General features: G+C 23.9%; 4 protein-coding genes across 4 annotated transcripts; 2 read left to right on the top strand and 2 right to left on the bottom strand.

Moving 5' to 3' along the window:
- Nucleotides 1-1,780: 1,780 nt before the first annotated feature.
- LOC724564 (dehydrodolichyl diphosphate synthase complex subunit Nus1) lies at nt 1,781-5,533 on the bottom strand. The gene is made up of 4 exons (XM_006569928.3): nt 4,968-5,533; nt 3,321-3,440; nt 2,985-3,234; nt 1,781-2,889 (listed from the first exon to the last, which is right to left on the bottom strand). The coding sequence occupies exons 1-4, from the start codon at nt 5,260-5,262 to the stop codon at nt 2,799-2,801; spliced, it is 756 nt and encodes a 251-aa protein (XP_006569991.2). The 5' UTR covers nt 5,263-5,533; the 3' UTR covers nt 1,781-2,798.
- A 1,019-nt stretch (nt 5,534-6,552) lies between these two features.
- LOC413686 (H/ACA ribonucleoprotein complex subunit 1) lies at nt 6,553-7,668 on the top strand. The gene is made up of 3 exons (XM_397127.6): nt 6,553-6,885; nt 6,958-7,198; nt 7,270-7,668. Exons 1-3 carry the CDS (start codon nt 6,779-6,781, stop codon nt 7,522-7,524), a joined length of 603 nt encoding a protein of 200 aa, XP_397127.5. The 5' UTR covers nt 6,553-6,778; the 3' UTR covers nt 7,525-7,668.
- On the bottom strand, nt 7,643-10,266 carry LOC724474 (la-related protein 7). The gene is made up of 6 exons (XM_001120336.5): nt 10,163-10,266; nt 9,711-10,027; nt 9,283-9,629; nt 8,233-9,213; nt 7,999-8,143; nt 7,643-7,930 (listed from the first exon to the last, which is right to left on the bottom strand). The coding sequence occupies exons 2-6, from the start codon at nt 9,958-9,960 to the stop codon at nt 7,779-7,781; spliced, it is 1,875 nt and encodes a 624-aa protein (XP_001120336.2). The 5' UTR covers nt 9,961-10,027; nt 10,163-10,266; the 3' UTR covers nt 7,643-7,778.
- Nucleotides 10,267-10,520: 254 nt separating this feature from the next.
- LOC410026 (26S proteasome regulatory complex subunit p48A) lies at nt 10,521-12,553 on the top strand. Its single transcript, XM_003251401.4, has 6 exons — nt 10,521-10,682; nt 10,850-10,942; nt 11,072-11,405; nt 11,492-11,695; nt 11,789-12,053; nt 12,131-12,553. The coding sequence occupies exons 1-6, from the start codon at nt 10,650-10,652 to the stop codon at nt 12,447-12,449; spliced, it is 1,248 nt and encodes a 415-aa protein (XP_003251449.1). The 5' UTR covers nt 10,521-10,649; the 3' UTR covers nt 12,450-12,553.
- Nucleotides 12,554-12,557: the final 4 nt, after the last annotated feature.

Below are 12,557 nucleotides of genomic sequence, written 5' to 3'. Positions count from 1 at the left end.
ATTTTAAAACGTTCTTCAATTTTTTTTAATAGTATTTTCGTTATGATTTAATTTATCTTCTCCCGATAATGTTGTTGATGAAGATTCGAATTCGTATATTTTTTAATATAAAATATACATGTATTGTTGTAAGAAAAGAAGGTATAGGAAATTTGAGTAAAAATTCGTGTAAATACGTTACGCGTCAAGATTATTTATTTTTCATCGTTCGTTGATCAACTATTTCGATTATTGCCATTTCTAGTGAAATTTTAATACAATATCCAGAAGATATCTTTGTGCAGAACTTGATTTAAATTTTGATTTCGCGTTTTTTATTAATTCTTTTATCATTTGCAAGAATGATTTATCATTACTAGAATCTAAAAAATTACTTTTATTTAAAAAAAAAAATCGAGACAAAAATTAAAATTAAAAATTGATTTTTCATCGATTTTTCTCTTTCTCTCTCTCTATATATATAGATATTTTTGTCAGAGAAGTATTAAGTATAAAATTTGTAATTGTAATTTAAACAGACATAATAAAAGAAAAAAATAACAATAATATGTAATAATTTAAGGAACAAAATATTAATAATTCGCGAAAAAAAAAAAAAGCATGTATTTGTGTGTTTTTACTTGTGGGATTGAACCTTTCCCATGAATCGAGGATGAAGTGCAACAGGTAGAGACACTTGTTTTCCAACGGATCTGGGTCACTTCTTTTCGTGAAATAATCGCGACACAGGTGTGAATACATATTTCGTTTTTACTCGACATATCTTATATATGTAACTAGATATTTCTTAAACCAGATGCGAAAATGGTAAAGGCACGTTTCTAGATTAGAAATTAACGAATGTAACCAAAACGCATGTTGAAATATTTGTTGTATGCATCTTCTCTGTCGATTCTTTTTCTACTTTAAGATAAACTTGATATTTAAAAGTAGAGTGCGTACGAAGTTTCAATAACAATTTTATTTGACAGGAATAATATTTCTCTTCTCTTTCAAATTGAATTCTGATCTCTTCTCTTTTCAAATTGAATTACCTAAATTCTTATTATTTTTCATACACGTTAAAATATCTTAATTCTTAATAATAACGTGATATAATATCCGCGTATATAAAACGATAATTTTATTCTTGATACGTTCTTTCTTGTACTCCCCTTTATTTGCCTCCCACTCACGCAGGTGTATAACGTATATAAGTACAATATAGCACGCTTTATCTTGAGAAATGTTTGTTTCTTTGCTCGTCTACAACCATTGTGTGGCTTTGTGAGCACAAAAAAGCTGAACTGACATCTCTAGAGGTATATAATCCAATGTCAAGCCTACGAATCGGCAGAGAGTATATTCGCGGAATATTCGTTGAAAATCGTTATATTTATGATATCGATGACGGACGATAAAAGTTAATCAATATTTTTTTTTTCCAACTTCTCAATTGTTAAGAAATAATTTTTGCGCGTTGTTCAATTTGATCGAAAAGATTTATAGAAATTTAGATTAAATATATGGAAAAAATATATAGAAAATATATAGAGTGAAAAGTATTAAGAAGAAATGAATGTTTTATTTTATCAATCTTATCATTTAACAGAATGTATCTGTATGATTGCAAAGTTATTTGTTTAAAGTATTTAAAAAACTAAAAATCATTGATAACTAATAACCAACTATATCAAATAATCAATCGTATCGTTGATTTTAAAGATATATTTTCTGATTTTAATAAATAACATTTATGAGCAGTAAGAAATAAGAGGGTTTGTTAAATAATCAAGACACATTTGTGAAAAAACGAATATAATATATTTCAGGAATTTAATTCCACAATAGGCAATTTTTCACGAGAACAATACCACAGATAAAAATAAAAGTCTCATCGACGTTTTATCAAAATATCTACGTGATATACGCACGTGATCATTTTATTTTTTTTCAATAAACTATTATATATGTACAATGGAATGTTATCGATTTTAATAAATGACATGCAATAATTACCAAAATTTTAATTTTATACAGTGATTGGTATAAGTATACTTAATTATAAAATTATAAATATTTATGATCTTTCTTTTTTTACAAAACACAAGAATAGTGATATTAATTAAACTTTAAAAAATGTACTAAATAATAATGTTACTAAAACATTATCCTTAGATTATACATATAAGTTTATTTGTACTTGAGTTTAAATTAATATACTTTTCTCTTTGACATTTTTATCATTTTATGAAACTTCTGTTAATTTTCTTCGTAATTTAAATTATTCTTTAATTAAATAGCGTTAAAATACTATTGTCATAGTATATTAAAACTAAATCAACTAATAAGGCCGTTAATTATGAAAAAAATTGAAGTATCACATTTTTAATATTTTTTTTTTTTCTTTTTCTATGATATTATTTTATGGCAGGACAATTATTATATTTCACATAATTAAAAATACAATTAAGATATATATATATTTCAGTTTTGCAACTTTCTGTGGAATCTTCTCTTTGAATCTTCTCTTCATGAGAAGATTCTCTTTTCAAATTGAATTACCTAAATTCTTATTATTTTTGATACACGTTAAAATCGGCTCATAAAACAAGATTTGCGCTACACATGTAGCCATCATAAATTTATTTAGCACACAATCACTTATAAAATAGTATCTGTAAATTATTGTAAGTTCAGTCTTTGTAAAAAATCTCCTCAAAAGCTACTTTTTTGTTTCATCCGTCTGTTTTTTGTTTTTGGATACATTAACATATTTTTGTTTTACTCAAATGAAGAAAAAACAACAAAATTTCCAGTTATTTTCCGTATCGTTGTTCGCTTTTATTATATTTTTCCAACAGACATATAAAATCCTTTGCAGATAAACTAATGTGTAAAGGTAACATGCTGAAACAAAAAAATAAAACATTATTAAATATTAAATATAAAAATATTGTATAAGTTTTCACAACAATTAATAAATGATCATGAAATAAACTTACTAAAATTCTGTTATTCGTGTTTGCCATGGTAAAACACCATACGTGGAACAAACACGGCCATAAATTATTCCTAAATCAGGATCCGGCATTTTTCGTGAATTTAATTTCTCATCGAGCAATTCGATATTTATTTCCTCCGGCTTAATTGTTCCTGTAATTACAGCTTCAGCTAATGTTTTTGTCAAGGATACTATTTCTTTTTTTCCATCTAGAGAGGACAATAAAAATATCCGCATTTTCGATTTAGAATCTATAAATTAAAAAAAAAAAAAATCATTTAGAAAATTTGTAATATATTTGTGAATTATGAAAAGTTTATTCATGCAAAAAATGCACCAGTAATTCCGTTTTGAGAGAATCCTGCGTTTGATTTACCCCAATTGATATACTCCATTAAATCAGGTTGTCTTTTTGCAAGTTCGTATTTTAATAAATTTTCGTTTCGGATTAGAAAACCTGTAACAATAAAATAGATATAATTTATACTTAGATATAATATATAATAATTATAAATACAATATTGCTTGATATAATTATATAAATTATTTTTTTATATCATATCAAAAATCATATAATTAAATAAAAAAATTTATATTTTTCGATTTAATAGTCGTACAATATTATTGAGATAATATTAAAAGATTAATATATTTTTTCCATTATATTCTTTCTTTTATTAATTTAACAATAAATTAATAATAAAAACATATATTTCTTTATTACATATTTAAAATAAATTATATCAGGATATAATATTACACATACATTAAATATGTCCTTGAGTCTAAATAACAAAATATTTTTGTTATTTATTAATAATGTTAATGCTAATTATAAATTAATATCGTGCTGTTAATTTTAAATATGTGCAAAATTAATTTAATTAATGTATTTTATAAAAATTCACTTTTATGAAATGTAAAATATTTATTTTTACGAAATAATTTATGAAAAAATTATAATTTATGAAAAAATATTGTTATGATTTAATGTTTTTTTACAATTTATATTTAAAATATAAATATTAGAATTTTGAAAAATTAATACATTATTTTATTATATTCAATTTTCAGCGAAATATTTTTATATTTCTTAATATATTTTTTTTTATGAACATAATATGTTTTATAATTATATAAGTCTAATTAATAATAATAAAATCAACAGTTTATGACATGCTTTATGATATATATATATATATATATATATCATATATATATCATATATATATCATATATTATATATATATATAAAATAATATTTTTATAAAAACATATTGTTTATGAAAATAAATATTTTATTAAAATAAATATTTTATGACAAAATTATAACAAAATTTTATAAAAATGTTACATCATTATCATAAAATAAGATACAAATCTTATAATAATTATTTTTTTTAAATATTAAATTTTAAATTGTAATAAATTATGTTGAAAAATTGAAAATATTTACAAACAAAAAAATTAATGTCAAGAAAACTATATTATGTCAAGGAATAAAATTGTTTCGATTTTGAGGTTAGAATAATATACGAGATAAATATGTATAAAAATATTATTAATATTAAAATATGTCAACTATTTACATAATCATTGTAGAAGAATTATAAATCTAATTAAATTGAAATATGTTAATTTATTAAAACTCAAAATATTAGATAAGTTTAAAGTAAAATATAAATCATGTAGTACACTAAACTTATTGATATATCTTTTGTCAATAAATAATGATAATGACTAAACAATATTTTCTACTTTGTTTACATTTACATTCTTCTGAAATCAATATGAAAATGATAGATCTTAAAAGATTGATATAATATTTCTTTCTTGACATTCTATTTATCACAAATGAATTTAAAATTCATTTCGATTATATTCGTTCAATAAATTCATATTAAAACAAAATAGCAACAAAAATTAAATATAGAAAATAAAAGAATACAATCATAGAAAACTAATAAACAAAAATGAACGTTACCACTGATGTCAAAGAAACTGATGTAAGATATACCAAGGGTATAACACCATCTAATAATTCGTATACAATCGAAAATAGTGTTCTCCTTCGCGCCGAAAACGATCACTATATGGCTTGGTAGCTTTTTCATCTTGCTCGCGGCACGCGTCAGTATTTCGATCTCTGTCCTTAAATTTTCACCGTACCATATTTCGATAAACTTACGATGAAGGAACATACAGCAATTATAAAACGCGGCAAATAAATCACATGAAAAGTGGATTAGTATTAATAACATGCGAAATACCGTGAACATTATATCGTCCAGTGACCGTCCGGTCTATAGAACATAATCACACGGAACTATTTGATAAAAGATTTTCAAAACTACCCGGGGAACGTCACTAGGAGGTTCATACACTTAATTACTGATCCGTCTAGCAGACGGTCACCTCACGTGCACCTGCTTATGCCGGATGACATACGCACTCTTCTGTCGACAAGAAACACTAAACACAGTATGTCGGCCGCTAAATCATATGCCTATTTCACGTGGTCTAGTTACTTTGTATATTATCATTTCCCATTGTATAATAGTGTAGTCATCTATATATATATATATATATATATATATATATATACATACATATATAATATATACATATATATAGATAATAATATAATTTTAGATAATTGAAAATAATGTATTTTTTATCTAAATAACAATAAAAGTAAAAATTGGTAATATATGATTAACTTTTTATGCTAGTAATAATATACAAAAAATGAGGTTATTTAACAATAGGTTTCGATATTAATGGTGATTGTTTAGATAAGTAATTCATAATCAGAAGAATCGACGAAAATAAAATATATTTGATATTAATTATTTATTAATTTTTAAATTAATAATATATATACATTGAAATAAAATTATAAAAAGACAGAAAGATTGTATTCTTATAAAAATAAACTAATTAATAGTATTTTTAATAAACTATAATTATAAAAAAAAACTAATGACAAAACTTTAATTTGTTAATATTTTCTTTAACTAAAATGTATATGTACAGGAATTGGTTTTAATTTTTAGGTTATGTTTAACTTCAGTCACTAATACTGACTTTCACTTTTTAAATATGATGTATATTATAAAAATTATTTTATTAAAAATATTTGAAATATATTTATATAAATTGAAAATATTAAACTAAACTCACATATTTTAAATTATAAAATTTATTTTAAATTATATTAATTTTATAAAAAAAAATAATGTTGATTTTGTGTATTTCATAGCATTATTGCAATTTCAAATTTTCAAAACATTGGTCTGTGAATCATATAATAATTTATTCTTTGAATTCATAAATATTTTAGCACAAAATTTCTTTCAATTTTTTTTAAAATCATTGGAACCTAACTATTAGATTTTTTATTATTTTTCACATTATTTATATATATCAAAACGAAAATAAAAGAGATTTTAAATTTTTACATTTACTGTAAATTTTACGTTATATATATTATAGAACTTCCGGTTGTAGCAGCGATGTTATAGCAATATATATTCAATATAGTTATGATTACACATCATTTTATATCAATGTATTGACTAACAGCGAGTTTAAATAAATATCTAGGGATATTATATAGGAATTTAAATATCTAGGGATATTATATCGGAATATCCCTATATTTTCATTTCGTTAATTTCAACTTTCATAAGTTAAGCACGTGGTTTTAGTTTACGTCTACTTAATTTTGTAGTACTTATCTTCAAATTAAAAGATAATTCAATGTCATTTTTTTAGTAATCATAATATAAAAGAATGTCATTCCGAGGTCGTGGAGGTGGATTTGGAAGAGGTGGAGGATTTCGTAGTGGAAGAGGCGGAGGAGGATTTCGAGGAGGACGCAATGATAAAAATGGAAGAGGGTAATTATTAATTTTCATTAAACTAATTATTAAATATAATATTTAACTAGAATTGTAATTTATATATTATAGATTTGATCAAGGACCACCAGAACATGTAACTCCATTAGGTCATTTCACATGGACAGTTCAAGATGATTTAGTAGCTAAAGTAGATATAGAACAAGTACCTTTTTTTAATGCTCCAATTTATACAGAAAACAAACAACAAATTGGAAAAATAGATGAAATATTTGGCAATATCAGAGATTATTATGTATCTATAAAACTATCAGAAAATATAAAAGCATCCAGTTTTCAAAAAGACACACAGGTATAATTTATTTTTATATATAAATTGAAATTATTCATTTTATTGATTATTATTATTATGTTTTATTATAGCTGTTTATAGATCCAGCAAAGTTATTACCTTTACAAAGATTTTTACCTAAACCTCCTGGATCAGTTCAAAAGAGAGGAGGTGGAGGTGGCCGAGGAATGAAAAAAGGTAGCGGAGGACATAGTGGTGGTCGAGGAGGAGGTAGACCATCTTTTGGGCGTGGTGGTTTTGGAAAAGGAGGTGGTGGTGGTTTTAAAGGACGTGGAGGAGGAGGAGGAGGAGGATTTGGTAGGAACCGTGGAAAAGGAAAATGGTAGAAAATTGAAAATTACAATAAATTTTTATGCAAAGACATTTAGAGATAAGAATTTCTTAATTTTATTAAAAAGACTAAAATGTAGATAACATTTAAGATACAAATGAAAAAACAATGAATACAATATATGATTTATTTACACCAATACTTTGTTAAATATTATTTATCATTTCTATTTTCATATGTAATAATAATAAATCATACATGTTATATACATTACTAAATATAATTAACAGAAAAAAGTATTTTTTAAACTTATACTTCATCAAATTTGATATGCTTCCCAAGTTCTTTTTCTGCTTTTTTTAGCAATTTATTTCTTCCTCTTTGTTTAATTTTAACTTTTTTACTCAATTTTTCTTCTCTGTCGTGCAAGATTTTATCCCAATACATTTTTTCTTCATCACCTACAAAATAATACAAAAAAAAGTTTTCTATTAAATTATGTTTTTGTTAAAAAAAAATATCTTCTTACCTTCTAATATTGTTATATGTTTCTCTTCATCAAATTTTTGTGTAAATGTCTGTGCAGCTTCAGCTGTTTCACATCTTACATAAATAAGACAAGAACCATCTTCAACATCTATATATTTTATAGAATTATTATTTTTTAATTCCATCTGTAAAAAAATACAAAATATATAAAAAAAATTATATTTCTATTTTATTTTTTATGCTTATATTATATTTTTATAAATGTAGTATGTACCTTTAAACTTTTTGAATCTGTACATGGTTTATCCATTTCAATTTTGACTATAACTCCTGGTATAAACGAGAAACGACATGCAGTTATATTTGGTTTATTCCCTTTGTCTTTTTCATCATTTTCTTCTCTTTCAGATTTATTTTTTTCATAATTTGACCATTGATATCTTGTTTTTCTTAAATGTTGTTTAAGCTGCTTCATTTTACTTCTCTGTAATTCTAAATATTTATTCCTAAGATATTTCCAATTTTTTTTAGCCATCACTTGTAATCCTATGCTATAACTAAAATCTTCCATTTTATTTCGCTTTTTTCGTTTTTTCCTTTTTTTCTTCTTTTCATTTTCATTTTCTTCAATATTTGCATTAATACTTTCATCAATTACCATTTGTTCATTTTCATCACAATTGTCTAATATTTGTTTTTCAATTGTAGATACGTTTTTAAATTTATTTAATTTTTTTGGTAAATCTTCTAAAAAAACATCACTTTGTTTTTCATTATTTGATATGTCTTCAAAAGGAGCATCATTTTGTTTTCCATCATTTAATGTATCTTCTAAAAAAGCATTATTTTGTTTTTGATCATTTAATTCCATTTCTTTGTTGTATACATCATTAGAATATTTAGGCTTTTTCTTTTTATTTTTTATCAATTCATTATTTATTTGTTTTTCTTTTTCAATTGATTGTCCAGTATCAGTATTCGTATGTTTTCTTTTTTTTGCTTTTTTTTTATTGTTGTTTTCATGATTTTCTAAAATATCATTAGTATTTATATTTTCCTGTTTTTTAATATTTTTATCCATTTCAATATCTTGTAGTTTTTCATTATCAATAGCATTTTCAATGCATTCATTTTTTTCATATAACTTTGTTTGATTTGATTTTATTTTTTTTTCTGTATCATCAAATGTAGTAATACTTAGAAGTTCATCAGGAGCTGTATGAGATGGTAAGAGACAACCTTTTTTTTCAAATGCCTAAAATATTATTAATCTTAATATAAAATTTATTTATTCTATAATAATATTCTATAATATTATTTTTACCTTCAAACATTTTTTAGCACTTTGAGGTATATCAAATTCTACAAATGCAAAACCTTTTATCTTTTTATTATTTTTAAATCGTGGAATAGAAATATATACAACTTGACCATACTGAGAAAATATTGAACTTAAAGTTTCATGATCTGAATCTGGAGGTAAATTTTGTACGTAAACTGTACATTCATCTATATTTTCTCTTGATATTATTGGTGTTATACGTCGAATCTTTGTTCCATCTTCAGATAAAGATAACATTTTAGATGTTTCTACGGCTTTAGCTATTCTGTTTGAATCAGTAGTTAATTCTTTTATTCTATTAAAACTTAGAAAAACATTCAAATCAATATCTGAAATATTTTAAAATAGATTTTGAAATAGATTTTTAAAATATTACATAATATTTCTTATGATAATTTTACAAATCTTACATGGATCCTCCTTAAGTAAGTTACTCAAAAATCTATCTTTACTTAGATTTGCATCACTGAAATAAAATTCCATTTGTTTGAGTATGGCAGCGTGCAATGCCTTTTTTCTAAGTCTAGGTTTTCCTCTGGAAATGTTTGTAATCTTATTAACTGTTTTTAAATGCGAATCTTCTATTGATTTTTGCACTTGTGGTACAGGAATTCTTTCTGAATCTAGTTCTATATCAGATTGTTGTTCTTCCATCACCATTGTTATTAATAAATTTATAAAAGTAATTTTGAACAACTACGTATAATTTTTTTTTGTCACCAACTATCTACAAATTCATTTTTAACATATAAATTTTAACATTCACTAAACAAATTTTTTAATATATCTTTTAAAATTAAAATAATATAATTTTTTAATATACTACAAGAAACGTTTTACGTAAAAGAATAAAATTTCTTACACACAATCCGAATTGCAAATGTTTCCCGGTTGAGAAACCTCGTAAACATAGAGCCTGAAACCATATAAATTGTAGTTAGATTATCCAACGAAATAGCGTTTATATTAAATTATTTTTAACAGTATTTTATAAGAATTATAAATTTATAGGGAATTTATTTCGTTATTTTAAGAATCATAAATTTTCATGTTCTAAGACTATAATTATTCGCATAAAAGATTTTCACATTTACATGTATAGATTTGTAAAAAATAAATTCATATATTCCAATATATAGATTTTTTAATAAAAGTTTAAATATTTATATCAATATAATTTTAAACATTTAAAAAAATGTTTTTATTGAGTTTGTTTCTTTAGTTGATTAAGTAGTTAATGGTAGCCACCTTTGATGTGTATAATCATTGAACTGAACTGCTCAAGAAACTCAAGTCATTCACTAATTCGTATGTTTAGCTGCAATTAATTGTTAAGATTATATTAAATAATGGATGATATGGGTATTATTCTACCCGATAAGGTATCTAATATGTGCATTTTTATTCATATTTTCTGTTCTAAAATTAAGGAAAAAAATGATTGAAAATTATATTTAAATTTAAAATTACATAACCTCAATTTTTATTCTGTTAAATTTGTTTGTTTAATTGTTTATTAATAAATTTTTTTTAATTCTTTTTAATTAAGGATGTTGGAGAAATGGAATGCAAACCTGTAATTGGACACTATACAGGTGCTGGTGATGAATTGGATGTTGAAGATCTTTATACCAAGTATAAAGTAAAGAAATTTGATGTTGATAAAAAAATTAATAAAAAAATATTTTTTTTTATATATTTATTAATTTATTTAAAAATATATTTATAAATATATTTAATTGATATATAATAAGAATTTTGTATTTTATAGAAATTACAAAGAATGTTAGAATTTCTTGAAGTTCAAGAAGAATATATCAAAGATGAACAACGTAATCTGAAAAAAGAATATTTACATGCTCAAGAAGAAGTAAAACGCATACAAAGTGTACCTTTAGTTATTGGACAATTCTTAGAAGCTGTAGACCAAAATACTGGTATTGTAGGTTCTACTACAGGTTCAAATTATTATGTACGGATTTTATCTACAATTGACAGAGAATTATTAAAACCATCTGCTAGTGTAGCTCTACATAAACATAGTAATGCTTTAGTAGATGTTTTACCACCAGAAGCTGATTCAAGTATTTCAATGTTACAAGCAGGTATTTAGTTATTATTATTTAAATCATAATAAATTATTGTTTGATGCAACAAAACATTATTTTACATATTTTTATATATTTTTAAGATGAAAAACCAGATATTCAATATAGCGATATTGGTGGTATGGATATGCAAAAACAAGAGATTAGAGAAGCAGTAGAACTACCTTTAACTCATTTTGAGTTGTATAAGCAAATTGGAATTGATCCACCAAGGGGTGTGTTAATGTATGGTCCCCCTGGATGTGGTAAAACCATGCTTGCAAAAGCTGTAGCTAGACATACTACTGGTATATATAATATTTTTAATATCATATATTTTACGTCCTGACTAAACGGTATACTTAACTTCTTATAACTTAGTACAATTAATATTTTTTTAGCTGCATTTATTCGTGTAGTAGGATCAGAATTTGTACAGAAATATTTAGGTGAAGGGCCAAGAATGGTGAGAGATGTCTTCCGTTTAGCTAAAGAAAATTCACCAGCTATAATTTTTGTTGATGAAATCGATGCTATAGCTACAAAAAGATTTGACGCTCAGACTGGTGCTGATCGTGAAGTGCAACGTATTCTTTTGGAATTGCTTAATCAAATGGATGGTTTTGATCAAACTACTAATGTTAAAGTTATAATGGCAACGAATAGGTAAAATTTTTATATTTATTTCTATTTTTAAATATATAAAAACTAATTTAAATAAAATAATTTATATATATTTTTAGAGCTGATACATTAGATCCTGCATTATTACGTCCTGGCAGATTAGATAGAAAAATTGAATTTCCTTTGCCTGATCGCCGTCAAAAACGTCTAATTTTTTCAACAATTACTGCAAAAATGAATTTAAGTGAAGAGGTAGATCTTGAAGATTATGTTGCGCGACCAGATAGAATTTCTGGCGCTGATATTAATGCAATTTGCCAAGAAGCAGGAATGCATGCGGTTCGTGAGAATCGATACATAGTCTTAGCAAAAGATTTTGAAAAGGGTTATAAGAATAATATTAAAAAGGATGAATCTGAACATGAATTCTACAAGTAATCAGCAAGAAACTGTGTTATTATGTGTCACATTTTATGACCATATATGTATTTGCAAATTTATGTATTGCTATAAATCTAATAATCAATATATGTTTATACAAATTTG

This window comes from Apis mellifera, linkage group LG5 (genome assembly GCF_003254395.2).
Source record: "Apis mellifera strain DH4 linkage group LG5, Amel_HAv3.1, whole genome shotgun sequence".
In the NCBI taxonomy this organism is placed as follows: domain Eukaryota; kingdom Metazoa; phylum Arthropoda; class Insecta; order Hymenoptera; family Apidae; genus Apis; species Apis mellifera.
The sequence above is the reverse complement of the archived record's forward strand: the minus strand, read 5'-3'. Positions and strand labels throughout refer to the sequence as shown.